The 19,579-nt window shown below is 43.8% G+C and overlaps 1 protein-coding gene across 5 annotated transcripts in view; it reads left to right on the forward strand.

The window, feature by feature from the left end:
- The window catches only part of pnpla6 (patatin-like phospholipase domain containing 6), a 202,565-nt gene that overhangs the window by 26,331 nt on the left and 156,655 nt on the right, over window positions 1-19,579 (forward strand). For 4 of the 5 annotated variants that reach the window (XM_060855275.1, XM_060855277.1, XM_060855276.1 and 1 more), the window contains 2 exons: window positions 11,088-11,175; window positions 18,422-18,504. In XM_060855275.1, coding sequence (XP_060711258.1) covers window positions 11,088-11,175; window positions 18,422-18,504 — 171 coding nt within the window. Of the gene's footprint in view, window positions 1-5,988; window positions 6,027-11,087; window positions 11,176-18,421; window positions 18,505-19,579 lie in introns of all 5 variants that reach the window. The other variant, XM_060855278.1, reaches the window with a different exon arrangement.

A 19,579-nucleotide genomic window follows, 5' to 3' on the forward strand; every position in this document is an offset into this window, starting at 1 on the left:
TTCTGGATCTGATATCCTGCATTTCCCATGGTCAATCCACCTAGCCTGGACAGTATGTGCAATTTAGCATGATGCAATCCACCTAACCTGCACATCTTTGGACAATGGAAGGAAATCAGATCACCAGGAGGAAACCCACACTGACACAGGGAGGAGAAGACCATAAGACATAGGAGCAGAAATTATGCCAATCAGCCCATTGAGTCTGCTCCACCATTCAATCATGGCTGTGCAACCTCCACACAGGCAATCACCTGAGGGTGGAATTGAACCCAGGTCCCTGGCGCTGTGAGGCAGCAGGGCTAACCACGTGATACCCTCTTTGTAAACCTTTTCTCTGTGTCTTCTCTCGATCAAATCCCCCTCTCTGGAAGGTAGATCTTGTTCTTGACGTTTTGTTTTTACACTGCAAAAACTCAATGAAGTGATCATGTTGAGGAATCAAGTGTTCCAAAAAGCAAAGAAATAATTTACACTTGACCCCCTTTTTGAAGTTCTTTTGCCTGCCTGTTGAGACATTTCCAAGTTAGGATGCTGGGATGAATTTGTTGGTGCTGTTCCAAGACACGTGCTGCTGCCCCTGTGCTCCCTGACTGTAGTGGTTGTGGGTTGGAAACTGCTGCCTGGTTTGCCAATCAAAATGCTGTGAACATACAAGAAACTGGCACATTCCTTGTGTGTTGTGGCTTTAAGCTCAATTGAAGGTTACTCATTTTTGAGGATATTGATGAATTCTTCTAATTCTGTTTCTGTACTACTCCAAATGTGAGTGAAATATAGAAGGTAATGTTACTATTTGATGACATTATCGCATAATTTACTTGTTGGAACGAAGAAAGAGCCCTAGAAAACCAAAAAGGTATATTTCTCGAAAACCTCCATTAAAGATCGCCATCAAATCCCTTCTCAACTTGCTTGAAGCAAGGTAGTGTATTGTTTCATTCTTCTGAGCTGAGCCTGCTAACTTCTCCCTAAATTAGTGGTAAATGTTTATAATGCCTTGCTCCAAGCATCAGTTTGTATTCACCCTATTATCTGAAGCCGATATGAAATCGAGAGATATATAAAAGGTTTGACTTTATTGAGAGTTTGGAATCTCCTCTTAAGATTTCTACACAGAGAACAATAACCTTTTTATAAGGTGCTAATTGATTTGTTAGTGAATATAAAGAAGTTATATTACCAATTGGTAAATTGGCTCAGAATACTAGCTCATAAGAGAGGCAAGTTTAAAACAATTTCATTATTAGAGTATTTCCGGTTTATTAGCTGTGTTGGAGTGTTTTCAAATAACGATTGAAACCAGTGAGTGGTGATAATAGCCTGTGCAGGAGCAGAGTTTCAGGTGGTGATGGAATCCTGAAATACAGTTCTTACATTCAGACTCCATCGTTGTGATGTTACATTGTTTTATCTATTGTGGTTTCAGTCCTGGGAAACAGGAGATGGTTTAAACCTTGGTTAATGGTGGCTGTTACTTCTGATGGGATTAAGAGTGTCTGTCCAGCCTGCTTGCAGAAGTAAGAGGTCGTTTTCTTTGAAGTCAGTCAATGTTAATAAAAGTACTTTGCCTGTATGCTGTAAATAAGTTAGAAATTATATATGTATTTAATAAAATAATAAAGGAGATTAAACTGATTATCACAGCTGGGTTGTGAGATTTGTTTACTGTTTGTTGGTGTGAGTTTCATTTATTTGTGTAGTTTCATTGACAGCCCTGTTTAATGTATTTAACAAGTACATCCTAGTTGGGGAAACTGATGTTCTGAAGAACATGTTTGGTATGCTTTCCTTTACTAGTTAGAGCATTGAGGAGAGAAGCTGGGAGGCCATGTTGAGGCTGTAAAGGACATTGGTTAGGCCTCATATGGAATATTGTATGCAATTCTAGTCTGCCTCCTGTCAGAAGAACGTTATGAAGCTTGAAAGGGTTCAGAAGAAATTTACAAGGATGTTGCTGGGGTTAGAGAGTTTCAGCTTCAGGGAGAGGCTGAATAGGCTGGGGCTGTTTTCCCTGCAGCTTTGGAGGCTGAGGGGTGACCTTATGGAGGTTTATAAAATCATTAGGGGCATGGATAGGATAAATAGACAAGGTCCCCCTGGGATGGGGGAGTCCAGAAGTAGAGGGCATAGGTTTAGGGTGAGAAGGGAAACATTTAAAAGAGACCTAAAGGGGCAACTTTTTCACGCAGAGAATGGTACGTGTATGGAATGAGCTGCCAGAGGAAATGGTGGAGGCTGGTACAGTTACAGCATTTAAAAGAAATCTGGCTGGGTATATGACTAGGAAAGGTGTACAGGGATATGGGACAAGTGCTAGAAAATGGCACAGCATTAATTTAGGATATCTGGTCGGCATGGACAAGTTCAACCGAAGGGTCTGTATCCGAGTCGTGCGTCTCTGAGTCTATTCAGGTCCTGAGAGATGGTTGGTAAGGGCTGGTTAATATTATAATATTTCCATAGTTTTGGGTGGGTCGTGGAGACTCTGGCAGTGAGAGCCTTGTTTCTGAATAGGTTAATAGTCTTTAATATATATTCAGAGCTTGCTTTTGATCTAAATAGGTTGGAATGTGTGCAGGAGTAGAATGGGTTTGGAAGTAATGTTGTAAGTGAGTCTGTCTTGCATTATGAAAATGCACTACAAAAATGCGGTTTTATGAAAGAAACCTTATTATAGTAAACAACGGGTTAGTAGAGGGTTATGAATGAATAGGAACGTGGTATTAATGAATGTAGCAAACTGATGAGTGAATTAGTAAGGATACATATTACACAATATCTCTCAGTTCTCAGTAATAGAATGAGGCGTCTAAAACAGGGAGGTGATAGATCGTTAGACCACTAAACTAGAGACCCAGATCATGTTTTGAAGAGCTGGGCTCGAATCCTATCATTGAGTTTGATGGAATTTGAACTCAATAAAAATTAAGAGTCTAATAACGCGTGTGAAATCAATGACTATTGTCAGAAAAACCCATCTCGTTTTCCTAACTTCCTTGAGGAAAGAAAATCTGCCTGACGTGGAATCAGACCTTCTGGACAATGTCCCAGATGTGACCTTCATTATCCCTGGATATGCCCTGTCCCACTGGTAGGACAGCCCAGTAGAGGTGGCAGTGCACGGGTGTACAGTTCAGAGGGAGGTGCCCTGGGAGTGCTCAACATTGACTCTGGACCCTGTAATGTCACATGGCAGCAGGTCAGACATGGACAAGGGATAATGAATTCGTATTTCTCTCAATATTGTTCAACATGGAGGATACACTGGGTGGAAGATTTCAATGTCCACTACCGAGTGGCTTGGCAGCAGTATGATTGATCAAACTGGTCTGGTCCTAAATGATGTAATGGCTGGTGTGGGTCTGTAACAGGTGGTGAGGGAACCAACAGGAAGGAAAAACATGGTTGACTTATCACCTCATTCTCACCAATCTGCCTGCCACAGATGCATCTGCCCATGGCGAAAGTGACCACAGTGGAGATGAAGTCCCACCTTCACATTGAGAATTCCCTCTGTGTTGTGTTGGACAGATTTTGAACAGATCTAACAACTCCGTAACCTTATGGTCTGGCAAATTGCCCACTCTACTATTACCATCAAGCCTGGTTCAGTGAAGAATGCAGAGCATGTCAACAATAGCGACAATAGTTAAAAATGATGTGCCAACCAGGTGCAGTTATAAAACGGTGCTAAACAGCATAAGCATCAAGTAATAGGCAGAGCTAAGTGATTCTACAACAAACAGATCAGATCTAAGCTCTGTCATCAACAGTGCTATCAGGCAGCACCTGCTCAGCAATAACCTGCTCATAGGCACAGTTTGGGTTCCACTAGGGTCTCTTAGCTCCTTCCTGCATCAAACATGAACAAAGGTGCTGAATTCCAGAGGTGAGCAGAGATCCTAGAACAGTACAGCAAGCAATGGGCCCTGTGGCCCATCATGTGTGTGCTGACTATGATACCATTCTAAAGTAATCCCATCCATTTGCATTTATCCACATCCCTCTATTCCCTGCCTGTTCATGTGCTTATCTAAGTACAGTATTGCTTAAACCTTGTTTCAACACCCTCCCCACCTCCCCGCCCCCCAACCAAACACCATCTTAAACCAATGCCCCTTCACATCTGATATTTCCACCCTGGAAAAAGGCTCTGACTATCCACTCTATCCATGCTTTTCATAACTTTGTATACTTCTGTCAGGTCACCCCTCAACCTCCCTCTAGCAAAAATAATCCAAGTTTGTCCAACCACTCCTTATAGAAATACACTCCAGCCCGGGGAACATCCTGGTAAGCCAATCTTTCTAAAGCCTCCACGCCTGCCCTACAGTGTGGTGATCAGAACTGCACAGTACTGTCAATGTGGCCTAACTAAGGTTTTCTACAGTAGATGAGGTGAGAGAGTCTGCCACATCTGGTTGGAGATGGCATCAAGGAGCCCTACCAAACCTGGAAATGGATGTGAATCGGAGAAGACTCTCTGCTGGTTGGAGTTAAACCTGGCACAGGGGAAGATGGTTGTAGTTGTCGGAGGTCAGTTGTCTCAGCTCCAGGACATTTCTGCAGGAGTCCCTCAGGGTAGTGTCCAAGGTCTAATCATCTTCAGCTGCTTCAACAATGACCTTCCCTCCATCTTTACCGGTAAATGCACAATGTTCAGCACTGTTTATTATTCTTCAGTTGCTGAAGCAGCCCATGTCTAAATTCAGCAAAACCTGGACAATGTTGAGCTTCTGGTGGCAAGTACAATTAGTGCCACACCCATGCCATGCAATGACCAGTTCCAATAAAAGGCAATCCAACCATTGGCTTTTGACATTTGGTGGCATTGCCATCACTAAATGCTGCACTATCAACATTCTGAAGGTTAATCATTGACCAGAAAATGAACTGGACTCGCCCACAGTGGTTGTAAGAGCAGGTCAGAGGCTCTGATAACTGCAGTGTCTAATTCACCACCTGACTCCCCAAAGCCTGTCTACCATTTGCAAGGCACAAGTCAGGAAGTGGTGGAATATTATCCTAATTGCCAGGATGAGTGCAGCTCCAAGACAACTCAAGAAACTTGACTCCATCCAGGGCAAAGCAGCCCACTCAATTGGCATCGCATCTGTAAACCTTTAGATTAGGTTAGATTACTTACCGTGTGGAAACAGGCCCTTCGGCCCAACAAGTCCACACCGACCCGCCGAAGCGCAACCCACCCATACCCCTACATTTACCCCAGACCTAACACTACGGGCAATTTAGCGTGGCCAATTCACCTGACCCGCACTTCTTTAGTCTTTGGGAGGAAACCGGAGCGCCCGGAGGAAGCCCACACAGACACGGGGAGAATGTGCAAACTCCACACAGACAGTCGCCTGAGTTGGGAATTGAACCTGGGTCTCTGGCGCTGTGAGGCAGCAGTGCTAACCACTGTGCCACCGTGCCGCCCTTTACTCCCTTCTCCACTGATGCTCAGTAGCAGCAGTGTCTATTATTGACAAAATGGACTGCAAATATTTGCCAAAAATCCTTAGACAGCACTTTCCAAACCACGACCGATTCCATCTCAAAAAGAAAAGGGGCGCAGCTGCAACCTGACTTGGAAATATATCACCATTCCTTCCATTTTAGATTCAAATCCTGGCATTCTCTCCCTCCAAGGCATTGTGGATTATCTACAGTTCATGGATTTCAAAAGTTCAAGAAGGCAGCTTAATGCCACCTTCTCAAGGACAACTAGGAATGACAGTAAATGCTGGCCTTGCCAGCAGCATCCCATGAATTAATAATGTGTGTGTACCTCTGTGCAATATTTGTAGAGAATCTTTAGAGTTTCAGCAAATATTAGAGAAATTGAGACAAGTGGAGATTTGACGTATACTCTATTAACTGCTGCATAGAACATTATAGAGATAGACCGTCTGGACACTTCAGTAGAGGGGTCCTGGCTAAATTGGAGAAGTAAAAACATTTTCTGTTAATTTACCTAGCCAGAGTCTGGAATGTTTCAGAGTTCGGCTGCAAAGTCATTGGTGAGTAAAGAATTTCTTCATAGTAAAGTTAAAGTAAAGATTAAGAGTTCAAGGAGAAGGCCTTCAAGATACACCAGGGTGGGGGGGGAGGAGGAATGGGGAAGATGTTGTGGGGATGGGGGGGTGTGGTGGTGGGGGAGAGGATGGGGAAGGTTCTGGGTTCAGAGCCCTCGTCGCTGATTGGAGTCTCTTTTAGACTTGGTGTTGAACGCAGCAACTAACATCCCTGGAGAGTGTTTGCTCGCTTCCTGGTTGATAGTTATTTTCTTATTTAACAAATATTACTAAAACAAATTGCGTACTGCAGTTACATTGCATTACTGCAACCATTGTACGTGCCTGAAAGCCCTTAAACCAATTGCTTGATAGCACAGGTCATAATTCCTTACTGAGAAGGGACACAAGCTGCTGCAACATTTTGACTTGGGTTGCTATAAGGTAGAATACCAAATTTCAAAAGGACCAATGTTTTGTTCTGCCTGAGGAAAGGATGCTGATCCAAGTGGACTCTGGTTGAAGTGTTCTCATGAAGCATGCCCCAATGACATGTCATCCCTCATGTTTTTGTGTAAGGAAAACGGCACAATGCTTAGAAATATTTTTTTAGTTTGCAGAGGACTGGGACCTGAGTATAGGTATAGAAGGCAACTCTGCGTGAGCCATGTTGTGAGCATGGCTGGTGGTCTTACATTGGTTTTGAGCAGAATTCTTGTCTTCCTCAGAACTGTTCAGTAAATGGTGTTGGATGCAGAATTTGAAATATAGTTTCAAAAGTAAAGGTGATTCTGCAGTTGAATGCTATTTGCTGACGAATCTGGAGTGCATGAAAAATCCTATCCACAAATAATTTCACTTCGTGTGGCTCACCTGCATTTGCGAGAGGCGACATATATTCATACCCAGGTGCCATTCCTACATAAACCAGATGGATACGTTCAGGTCTTGTGCAGCTTTCAGTTACAGAAACGTTTGGGGGTAACCATTTCCTGATGCGTTCTCCATGGCAACATGTCAGCCAATTAGCACCTTGTGCCATGTGGTATAAATTGCTGTTCCCTTTTGAGGTACGGTATCCCTGCATCTGTGGTGATGAATGAAAGAACAGCTTTAACTGAGAATAAATAAATGAGGGAGCATGAGCTGAAGGGTGAAAGTTAATGGAATATAGCTGAGAAAATGTATAGGGTATGAGCAGGGAGGGAAAGAATTACATTTTGAGTTTTGTGAAACAAAATGTTCAGCTAGCATGACCCCGATCAGATAACTTTCATTTCATGACAAAATAACTAGTTGACACAGAATAGTGAATTTTGGGATGGACTGCCTTAAGGCAGTGATTGAAACCAATCAAATCAGTAATTTAAAGAGAAAACAAAACTTGAAAGAACTGCAGACGCTGTAAATCAGAAACAAGATGATCCTTTCTGACCCCCTATATTCTACCCTGTCTTAATTAGGTTTCAGTTACCTTTTATACTGGGCAGTTCTTCACGAGGAATAATCTTGGGATTTAGCCTGTACAGAAGCTATTTAAATACTGTACCCCGAGGCAAGGCTTTTTGCAAGGTCCAATATGGTTTAAAAGTTGATGACAGAGAAATTCAATTTAAATTGTTACCCCTTTTTCATAACAACTACTTTGTCTTACATGGACAATAATGACACCATCAGCACAAGCACTATGTTTGTGCTATGAAAGTTTTCAAAGGTTTTTGTCATGGAAGTTGTGAATATTTTCCGTAGTCTAAATTCTGTGTAACTTCTTTTGCAATTAGCTCTCAGTTCTGTAACCAAACTTAATGTATGGTTTTCCCGCAGTGATGATAAAGCCTTTGCCAGCTGAACATTTCCACAATATGTTAGTTGAGAAAACTTGGCACAGGAACCTTTTTAAATGAGTCCCCAATTGAATAAAAGCTGAGTAAAACATACCAGTGTTTCTGGAAGTCTTTTTATTTGTTCCATTCTTTCATGGGAGGAGAGTGTTGTTGGCTTGGCCAGAATTTATTGCCCAGAAGGCAGTGCATTGTTGTGGGTCAGGGGTTGTCAGTAGGCCAGGCCAGACCAGGTCAGGACAGCAGATTGTTTTACCTATAGGATACCTGGTGAACTAGTTGGTGGTTTTATGACAATCAGTTATGATTACCAGATTGCATTAAGATAGATTTTATTTTAAAATCCTAGGTTTTTTAAACGGAATTGAAGTTTTACCTTCAAATTTTACCATTTGCCAATGTAAGACTTGAACCCACCATGTTGGCATAATTTTAGAGATTCGCATTGCTGTTATGCTATCGCCTTCCCTAAATTTAAGAAACATTTCAGAAAACACAACTGATCCAGTTGCTCCCTGATCCCTTTCCGAATGCCATCCTCCTCTCTCTCAGAATCAAAGGCCAGGCGCAAGTAGCAGTTTTGGGTGATCCAACCCTGTAGTCCTTTGCCCACATGACTAAAAGACTTAACTACGATCAGAGAAAGATTTCCAGTTGAAAAACCTATCATCAGTGAATTTAGACTTCTCCCCACTGCAGATAGGCAGGCAGAGATGCACTGTCTGTTCCTTCAGTGCTTCTCCTTTTCCCCCTGTCCTATGTAAAGAGAAGACAGAGGTGCATGATACTGGTGTCTGTATGGGCCAGATGTTTGTGGCTGCATCCTCAGCCCCAGATCCTCTGTAGCTAGTTCTGGTACTGCTGCTGAGGTCAATTTACTCCGAGTGAAAGCTGAGGACTAAAATTGGGCCTTTATGATCTACGTGACCTGATATTGGAATCTCTAGAATCATAACATCTCTACAGTCGGGAAGCAAGCCATTTGGCCCATCGAGTCCACACCAACCCTCAAAAGAGCATCCCACCCAGACCTATTCCCCTACCCTGTACCCCTACAATTCTCATGGCTAATTCACTCTACATATCCCTGAAAGCTATGGGAAATTTAGCATAGCCAATTCACCTAACCTGCACATCTTTGGACTGTGGGAGGAAACTGTAGCACCCAGAGGAAACACACGCAGACACGGGGAGAATGTGCAAACTCCACACAGACAGTCACCCGAGACTGGAATTGAACCCGAGTCCCTGGTGCCATGAGGCGACAGTGCTAACCACTGAGCCACCATGCCACCCAGACAGTGTCTTTTTCTTGCATGTTGCTGCTGTGTTCAGTATTGGGTCAATTTGAAGCTGTCTGCCAGCTGGTCAGCACTCATTTGTTGGACATGGCAGGCTCCCCTTTTGTTCATTGGAATGAACAAAATCTCTCATGACCTTTATACACATTAAGATGAGTGACCTAGAACAGTGATTGCTTTCTAAACAACAAAAGGGAACCCTTTAGTAGGAATTTGCTGAGGAATTCATTTGATGCGTTGCTGTGGTCACAAATGGAGTTAAATAATACAGGTTGGATTTTTGGACTTGATGATGTTCCTTGTATTAGAAACATGCACCCTAGTGTTAAATTGAATGGTGCACCCAACTGTTCACCAGAAATGAGAGCCATTGGTGTTTCCACTGAAACATTTGTTTCAGATTTAAAATAGGTGAATTCAATTAATTTAATGAAATATGATGACTCCTGGGCAGCAAGTTTACAGGTGCCATCAATCTCCGAGGTGGCCATAATATAGAAACAGGGATAATCAATGAGAAACTGTGAACTGCAGGGAAGCAGGGTAGCTGAGTCGGCACTTGTTTTTCTCTAGCAGCACTTCCAACAACAGGTTGTATTTGTATATCACCCTTTGCATAATAATCGACTCCAGGCACTTCAGACAAATGCAACACAGCAGCATTTTACGTTACATGTGGTGGTACTATGGTAGATAACCAAAGGCCACGGACGTTTTAAAGAGCCTCCTAACGAAGGAAAGGGAGATGTGAGGCAGAGATGTGTAGGGAGGGAGATATGGAGAGCTTGGGGTTCAGGCAGCTGAAGGCCTGGCTACCTAGAGTGGTGGATGATTAAAATCAATAAAGCTAATAAAGGCATAAACATGGCTTTCAGTGACCTAGTCAGGAGTGTAATCAGGTTTTCCACTGATTCAGTGGATCCTGTCCTTTAATAATACCCTCTCACTCTGAGGAGACTGAGACCATGTGAATAAACCCTGTGGCTGACTTGGCTGTCCACAGTCAAGAGATCAAATAGGGAGCCTCCTGGTTTGTTTTCTCTCACAAGCTGTGTAAAAGCAAAAAGTGAACTGTACATGAAGATAGTGAGCCTTGTAGTTGGAGACCTTCTCGTCGCCCAAGGAATACATTGAGCCATCACTAGCATGAAGTATGGTGTGCACTGGAAGAATTCCAGAGATGTACCGGTTAGATGGATTGGCCGTGCTAAATTGCCCATGGTGTTCAGGGATGTGTAGGTTAGGGGCATTAGGGGAATTGTAAAGCAATAGTGCAAAGGAATGGGTCTGGATGGGTTACTCTTTGGTAGGTCGGTGTGGACTTGTTGGGCTGAAGGATCTGTTTCCAAACTGTAGGGATTCTATGACCTCCTTCAATTACTTTGAATTGTCGTCTAAGTGGAATTCAAATGTGCTGGCTTCCAGGATTGTCACTTGTGGAATACTATCACGATTGGACTTAACTCTGAAGTAGCTCAGGTTGCATTCTTCAGAAAATTTTCAATTATCCTTCAGAAAACAAAGTATAACTTTGTTTCAGCAATGGCCTAGTTATCTTTGACAATTTGTTGCTTTAAACGAAGGGCATTGCTTTTTGGCTGAGATGTGGACTTGCTGGTGTTGGACTGGGGTGGACAAAGTTAAAAATCACATCACACTAGGTTATAGTACAACAACTTCATTTGGAAGCACTAGCTTTCGGAGCGCTGTTCCTTCTTCAGGTAATTGCAGGCAGCTGTCTGATGAAGGAGCAGCACTCTGAAAGCTACTGCTTCCAAATAGTCCAACAGGTTTATAACCTGGTGTTGTGATTTCTAAATTTTGGCTTAGAGTTTGTAACAGAGCTGAAGGTCACATTTTTGCTTTATTTGTCCTACCTTTATTTGAATTCTAAATTATTTGGTTTTACACGATTTGTTTTACAGATGATGGGAGTAATCCTGGGGGCTGGAGTGGCAGTGGTGCTGATTGCCACCACCATCCTCATTGTACACCGGCGACTACAAGAGAGAAGTAAGTGAAATTTTACTGAAAAACTGTTGCAACTCGTGTGCATTCCACAATTATTGGCAATGTGTTCTCAGCCCTGTACTCCCTAACTAACACTGAGAGTGAATGTTCCTGTTGCAGCCTCCCTCCCTGCTCTTTATTTTTGCTGAGATTAGGTAAAACCCTCAGCTCAATAATCAGGTTATTTTGGTGATGAAAAGTCTCCATTCACATGCAGAATATCCAGATGGTATACCACTGGAGGAGCAGGTTTGCTATCATGTGCATTGCTAGCAGTTCCAAATGAAGTTAAAACTGCTGGAGCTGATGACTTGCCTATTCTTTCCTTTGATGGAAAAGTGAATGTTGTGCATAGAGTACCTCTTCATCAGCCTTGGCTCAGTGGGAGCACCGAGTCAGAGGGTCATGAATTCGTGCTCAATTCCAGAGACTTCCAGCCTATAATTTAGACAGCAGCCCACAATCTTCTGTCTCAGACAAGAGAGCTACATCTAAGCCAAAGCTGACCCCAGAAAGCAGATATACTTAATGAATCTTTTATGGACTGCAAGATTTTGCAACTTTAATTCATTATTCCAAAAAATGTTGAAGATCTAGGTTTAAGACTGTAAAATGATAATGGTTTGCAAATGATTAGGAGGAAATGGCTTACTTTTTGCCGTTACTAAGCTGGAGTAGCAATTGAGAGGAGAATGAAACAGGAGTTGGAAGTGCCAATCTGAGGCTGCTTATATACGAATTATTTGTTCAGTTTTGCTTTCCAATTCTAAGCAATTGGAAGATGAGTACATTGCATTTTGTGTCAGCCTTGCTGCTAGAGTAGTCACAAAGTACTATCCTGTGTTCTGTCTGAATAATAATTTTTTGTTCTCCATCTCCTTTTAATTTTCAGTCATTAAATTCAGTTAGTTTACCACACTGCCCCTGACCTTTTCACCTTTCCTTTCCAGTTTCCCTTGGTATCTGTCATAAGTTTGGATGATGATTTTATATAGTCAATGAACTATGTTAATGTGATAGTTGAGGGGAGATGGTGCATTATCTCAAGGTCATGTCCGTTAGGAAGGAGAACACTATTTTAAAACTGATCTTCGATTATTATGAATCCTTATTACTTTTGGTAGGAAAAGAAATGTTTTGTCTGAGTAGATAAGGCAGTCTAACACTTTGGGGATATCCAAAGTGCAGCTGGTTGATCCAAGTGTTATTGAAATGAACAGTAAAAGCCTATTGACCACTTCTAATCTTGCTCCGTGTCTGGGCTGATTCAGAATTTTTTTTTTAAACTGTTTTGACACTGTTTTCTACACTGTTCAGTTCTTCAGACAAGATGTTCAGTTTGCCCATACCTGCATCAAAGGCTGTCGGGAATGTGAAATGGTTGCATCAACCCATTATGACCACACTCTTTCCAAGTAAATCAGCAAGTCCCACTCTCGTGCATTTTTTCTGTAGCCCTGTTGTTTCTTTTATAGAGTCATAGAGATGTACAGCATGGAAACGGACCCTTCAGTCCAACTCATCCATGCTGAGCAGGTATCTGAATCTAGTTCCATTGCCAGCATTGGGCCTATATTCCTCTAAACTCTTCCTATTCATATACTCCATCAGGATGCCTTTAAAATGTTGTAATTGTACCAGCCTCCTCCACTTCCTCCGGCAGCTCATTCCATACAGGCACCACCTTCTGCATGAAAACATTGTCCATTAGGGCCTTTTAAATCTTTCCCCTCTCATCTTAAACTTATGCCCTCTAGTTTTGGTCTTCCCCACCCCAGGGAAAAGTCCTTGGCTATTCATCCTATCCATGTCCCTCATGATTTTGTAAACTACTAAAGGGCTCAAATATCAGCCTATCGCTCAAACCCTCCAACCCTGGCAACATCCTTGTAAATCTTTTCTGAACCCTTTCAAGTTTCACAACATCCTTCTGATAGGAAGGAGACCAGAATTGCACACAATATCCCAGAAGTGGCCTAACCAATGTCCTGTACAGCTACAGTGTAACCTGCCAAATCTTAGACTCCATAAAGGAAAGCATACCAAACACCACCTTCACTATCCTATCTACCTGCGACTCCACTTTCAAGGAGCTATGAACCTGCACTCCAATGTCTCTTTGTTCACCGACACTCCCTAGGACCTTACCATTAAGTGTGTATGTCCTGCTAAGATTTGCTTTCCCAAAATGCAGCACCTCGCATTTATCTGAATTAAACTCCATCTGCCACTTCTCAGCCCATTGGCCCAGCTGGTCCTGATCCTGTTGTAATCCGAGGTAACCTTCTTCACTGCCCACTACACCTCCAATTTTGGTGTCATCTGCAAACTTGCTAACTGTTCCTCTTATGCTCGCGTCCAAATCATTTATGTAATGACAAAAAATAGAGGACCCAGCTCCAATCCTTGTGGCACTCCACTGGTCACAGGCCTCCAGTCTGAAAAACAACCCTCCACCACCACCCTCTGTCTTCTACCTTTAAGCCAGTTCTGTATCCAAATGGCGAATTCTCCCTGTATTCTGAGATCTAACCTTGCTAATCAGTCTCCCATGGGGAACCTTGTCAAATGCCTTACTGAAGTCCATATAGATCATGTCTACCGCTCTGCCCTCTTCTTTATTACTTCTTCAAAAAACTCAATCAAGTTTGTGAGACATGATTTCCCATGCACAAAGCCATGTTGACTATCCCTAATCAGTCCTTGCCTTTCCAAATACATGTACATCCTGTCCCTCAGGATTCCCTCCAACAACTTGCCCACCATCGAGGTCAGGTTCTCCGGTCTATAGTTCCCTAGCTTGCCCTTACCACCTTTCTTAAACAGTGGCACCACATTCGCCAACCTCCAGTCTTCCAGCACCTCACCTGTGACTATCGATGATACAAATATCACAGCAAGAGGCCCAGCAATCACTTCTCTAACTTTCCACGGAATTCTCGGGTACACCTGGTCAGGTCCTGGGAATTTATCTACTTTTAAGCATTTCAAAGCATCCAGCACTTTCTCCTCTGTAATATGGACATTTTTCAAGATACCATCTATTTCCCCATGTTCCATATCTTCTATGTTCTTCTCCACAGTAAACACTGATGCAAAATACTCATTTAGTATCTCCCCCATTTCCTGTAGCTCCACACGTAGGCTGCCTTGCTGATCTTTGAGGAGCCCTATTCTCTTTTGTCCTTTTAATACAAAGAACAAAAATCCTTAAAACACAGGAACAGGCCCTTCGGCCCTCCAAGCCTGCACCAATCCCGATATCCTATGTAAACCTGCCGCCTAGTTTCTAATCTGTATCCCAGTGCTCCCTGCCCATTTCAGGTATCTGTCTAGATACATCTTAAATAACAATATCATTCCCACCCCAACCACTTCCACTAGCAATGCATTCCGGGCACCCACCACCCTCTGTCTGAAGAACTTTCTATGTATGTCTCCCCTAAACTTTTCCCCTCTCACCATGAACTTTGAACTCATCACCCCTAGTAATTGAACCCTCCACTCTGAGAAGAAGTTTCTTGTTATCCATCCTGTACACCTGTCATGATTTTGTAGGCTTCAATTAGGTCCCCCCTCAACTTCCTCCTTTCCACAATGAAAATAAGCCTAATCTACTCAACCTCTCCTCATAGCTAGCACCCTCCATACTTGGCAACATCCTGGTGAACCTCCTCTGCACCCTCTCCAAAGCATCCACATCCTTGTGGTAATGTGGCGACCAGAACTGTATGCAGCATTCCAAATGTGGCCGGACCAAAGTCCTATACAACTGTAACATGACCTGCCAACTCTTGTACCTGGTACCCCGACTGATGAAGGAAAGTATGCTGTATGGCTTCTTGACCACTCTACCGATCTGCATTGCCACCTTCAGGGAATAATGGACCTGAATACCCAGATCTCTCTGGACATCCATTTTCCCCAGAATTCTATAGTTCTCTTGAATTGGGCCTTCCAAAATGCATCAGCCCGCATTTGTCAGTTTTGAACTCCATCTGCCATTTCTCTGCCCTACTCTCCAGTCTCTTTTTATTCTGCTGTATTCTCTGACGGTCCCCTTCATTATCTGCTACTCCACCAATCTTAGTGTCATCTGTAAACTTGCAAATGAGGCAACTGACACTTTACTCCAAATTATTTACATATATCACAAACTACAGTGTTCCCAGCACGGATCCCTGTAGAACACTACCAGTCACCGCTCTCCATTTTGAGAAACTCTCTTCCACTGCTACTGCTACTACTACTCTGTCTCCTGCTGTCCAGCCAGTTCCCTATCCATCTAGCTAGTACACCCTGGACCCCATGCAACTTCACCTTCTTCATTAGCCTACCACAGGGAACCTTTTCAAACCCCTTACTGAAGTCCATGCATAAGACATCTACATCCCTTCCCTCATCAATCAACTTTGTCACCTCTTCAAAGAATTCTGTTATTTTTCTAAGACATGACCATCCCTGCTCAAAACCATGCTACCTAGCACTGATAAGCCCATTTTCCTCCGAATGTAAATGGATTGTATCCCTCAGTATCTCCCAACAGCTTTCCTACCACTGACATCAGGATCACAGCTTTTTTTAGATTAGATTACTTACAGTGTGGAAACAGGCCCTTCGGCCCAACAAGTCCACACCGACCTGCCGAAGCGCAACCCACCCATACCCCTACATTTCCCCTAACCTAACACTATGGGCAATTTAGCATGGCCAATTCACCTGACCCGCACATCTTTGGACTGTGGGAGGAAACCGGAGCACCCGGAGGAAACCCACGCAGACACGGGGAGAATGTGCAAACTCCACACAGTCAGTCACCTGAGTCGGGAATTGAACCCGGGTCTCAGGCGCTGTGAGGCAGCAGTGCTAACCACTGTGCCACCGTGCCGCCCACACAGCTCTAGGAATTCTCGTGCGTGTCTCTGTTTGGCTAGACGCATGGCATTCCAACTGGAACTCTATCAACAAACACATCGAGTTAGACCCCATCTACCACTTCCTGACAAAAAGAACAGGAAATGGCATCACCAACCCAAAGAAACCCAAACATACAAATAGAAAGCAGGAATTATCAGCAGTGCATCACCCAGAGGCCCACTGAAGATGTTACCTAGTAGGCTGACAAAATGTCTGGAAAGAAACTTTGCAGCTCAGCGAGCAAACCTACATCCAGAACCTTCTCTAGTCGATACATTCACATACAGAAAACATCCTTGTACACTGTAAAAAAAATTCCTCTGCTAAACCCTGAACACTATGGCAGTCTCAGTCTATGTTTGGAAAGTTAAAATCTACTACCATAACCACCGTATTATTTTTATAGAGCCCACACTGTGGGTGTACTACATCACGGAGGCTGCAGGGCCCACACTGTGGGTGTACTACATCACGGAGGCTGCAGAGCCCACACTGTGGGTGTACTACATCGCGTAGGCTGCAGAGCCCACACTGTGGGTGTACTACATCACGGAGGCTGCAGAGCCCACACTGTGGGTGTACTACATCACGTAGGCTGCAGAGCCCACACTGTGGGTGTACTACATCACGTAGGCTGCAGAGCCCACACTGTGGGTGTACTACATCACGTAGGCTGCAGAGCCCACACTGTGGGTGTACTACATCACGGAGGCTGCAGAGTCCACACTGTGGGTACACTACATCACGGAGGCTGCAGAGTCCACACTGTGGGTACACTACATCACGGAGGCTGCAGGGCCCACACTGTGGGTGTACTACATCACGGAGGCTGCAGAGCCCACACTGTGGGTGTACTACTTCATGTGGTCTGCAATGCTTCAAGGCAGCAGCTCATCTCCCAGTGTGTTTAGTTGCAGTTATGATGGTACAACAAACACTGGTGTACTCAGCAGGCACCACATCCCACATGAATAGTAGGTCTGGCTACCTTTTCTGTTTTCCGTTTTTACTTCTCTGTAGTTGTTATTCAGCCTCGTTTTTATTAGTCTGTCTGTTTTTTGCTTTATTCTCCTGCTTTGTTATTTCCCATTGTGTGAACGGTGTGTTTGCTGATACTGCCTTTCCCTTCATCGAAACATGCCTCAATTGTATCTGTGCCATGCTCTCTCTGAATGCAGCTCCTTGTTCTGTGTTACAGTTCTGACTGCTTTTCCTGGATTCTTGGTGGATTGTGAAAGCCCCGTGGTCATGGCTGCCAAGTTTACTCCTTGCCAACAGTGACTGCATTTCAACTGATTTATTACCCGTGAAATAGTTGGGAGGTTTCAGAAGTTTGATATGGCTTAACTTTGTAAAGCTGCGTTGTTGGGGTGTAGGTGTTGCTGATGAGGCCGGCTTCTGTTCCCCATTCCTAATTACTTTTGTGAATGTGCCGGTGATACCCTTCTTGTACTGCTGCAGTCCCTGGTGTGTAGGGACCCTCAAGGAACAGTAATATATTAGTGCTTGAGCTAAGGATGGTGCTTGACTTGGAGGGGAATTTGCAACCGATGGCATTACCAAGTGTCTGGTGTCCTCCTCCTTCCCAGTAATAGAGGTTGTGTGTTTGACAGTTGCTGCAAGTTGGAGATGCTGCCAGCATGTGTCAGTGGTGAAGGGAGAGTAAGGTTGTTACGTGTGGATGGTGATGAGCTGCTTGTGTGTTGTTGAAGCTGGACCCATTCAGGAAATTGCATGGAGTCTTCCATCATACCTCTGACACATGCCTTGGAGATGGTGGAGATGCTTTGAGGAGTCAGGCTTTGTTGAGTTATTAGCTGCAGAATTCCCAGCTTCTGACCTGTTGTTGTTACGATGTTTGTATAGCTGGTCCATTTCTGTTGCATGAAGACATACTGAAAATCCTGCTGTTATTTTGGTAGGGGCTTACTCGATGCACTGTGATGCGCTCTGTGTCAAACATAGTCTTTGCCAAAGTCCAGCTTTACAACGACTGATTGTTCGGGGCTAGGTTTTTCTGCAGACCATTGTTTGAACTTTGTTAGCTATGCCTACCTTGGAATGATAGTCCTTTCAACTCCACATGTTTCTGGTTTCAAACTGGGTCATTGCTTTATGAGCTGAATTTTTAAGTGGTTCTGATTCAGAGGTTCCTAGAATAAATGAATTGATCACAAAACTAGCTGATTTATGTGATGTGAGGCATTTTCCTCCTATAGTCTGTAGTTATGCTGATTTGAATAGATAGGAAGTACATATCTTTTCATCATTTATAAATGCAAGTTACTTTTGTTCAGTTTTTGCAGCTGATTGATTTTTGTCTATCTGTTAGGAATTCAAGCTCAGGAAACCCCGAAATACCGATTCCGAAAACGTGACAAAGTAATGTTCTATGGACGCAAGATCATGAGGAAGGTATGAAGGAAATGGGATTACCTGCGGGCGGGGATTACCTGCGGGCGGAGATTACCTGCGGGCGGAGACTACCTGCGGGCAGAGTCTACTTGAGGGCGGAGATTACCTGTGGGCAGGGTCACTTTCCCAGCTTTTACAAAGAGAAACCTGTATTTTGGATTGACCCCAGATGAATGTGGCCAGGCCAGTGGGATTGCACTGTTAGACAAAGAACCTGAGTGGTCTTCTCATCTGTTGTGAACATCTCCAATATGGAATCACCATCTGCCAGGTGTAACCTCCCCAGCCCCCATCTCTCTCAGGGAGTCTAGTGTCGAGTGACTTTGCCGAGGCTTAAGGCTTCCACTGTAGGCCATCCTTCGGGTCCAGAGGAGAAATTCCGTCTCATGTATTGAGCAGCGAACACGTCATTCTTGATCCTTTGGGCTCAGTGCATATGTGGAAGCTGCCTGTTCAGCACCGAGTTAGCTGCTGATTTACCTTGGAGTCACGAAATGTTTCCATTAAATCCAAACCCTGGGGTTCACTAAATAGGATTGTAGGTCTGTCTTAGATGTCAGACCTGAGTTCAATGTTAAAACTTCTAATTCACTTGGTGTTGCCTGAGGCAGATTGTGGAAGCCCAGCTGAACAGTCCTGGAGCCTGTCATTTAAACATAGACTTTGCTGCTATATAACTCAGCTGCTCGAGGGCTGAACTGAGGTCTGAAGCCAGATGTCACTGGGCTTTCAATACTGGCCCTTCTTGTTTGAGTTCAGTCAGAACGATAATTTACTACCAGGGTTAACTTTATCATACATTGCATGCTGGACAGATTCTTGGAATGAAGAGCTTGCCTTATGAGGAGAGGTTGGATCGTTCCATTGAAGTTTAAACAAATGACAGAGGATCTTATTGGAACATGTAGACTGGAGGTTGGCTAACGTGGTGCCTGTTTAAGAAGGGTGGTAAAGACAAGCCAGGGAACTATAGACCAGTGAGCCTGACCTCGATGGTGGGCAAGTTGTTGGAGGGAATCCTGAGGGACAGGATGTACATGTATTTGGAAAGGCAAGGACTGATTAGGGATAGTCA

Source organism: Hemiscyllium ocellatum, chromosome 45, assembly GCF_020745735.1.
Source record: "Hemiscyllium ocellatum isolate sHemOce1 chromosome 45, sHemOce1.pat.X.cur, whole genome shotgun sequence".
In the NCBI taxonomy this organism is placed as follows: domain Eukaryota; kingdom Metazoa; phylum Chordata; class Chondrichthyes; order Orectolobiformes; family Hemiscylliidae; genus Hemiscyllium; species Hemiscyllium ocellatum.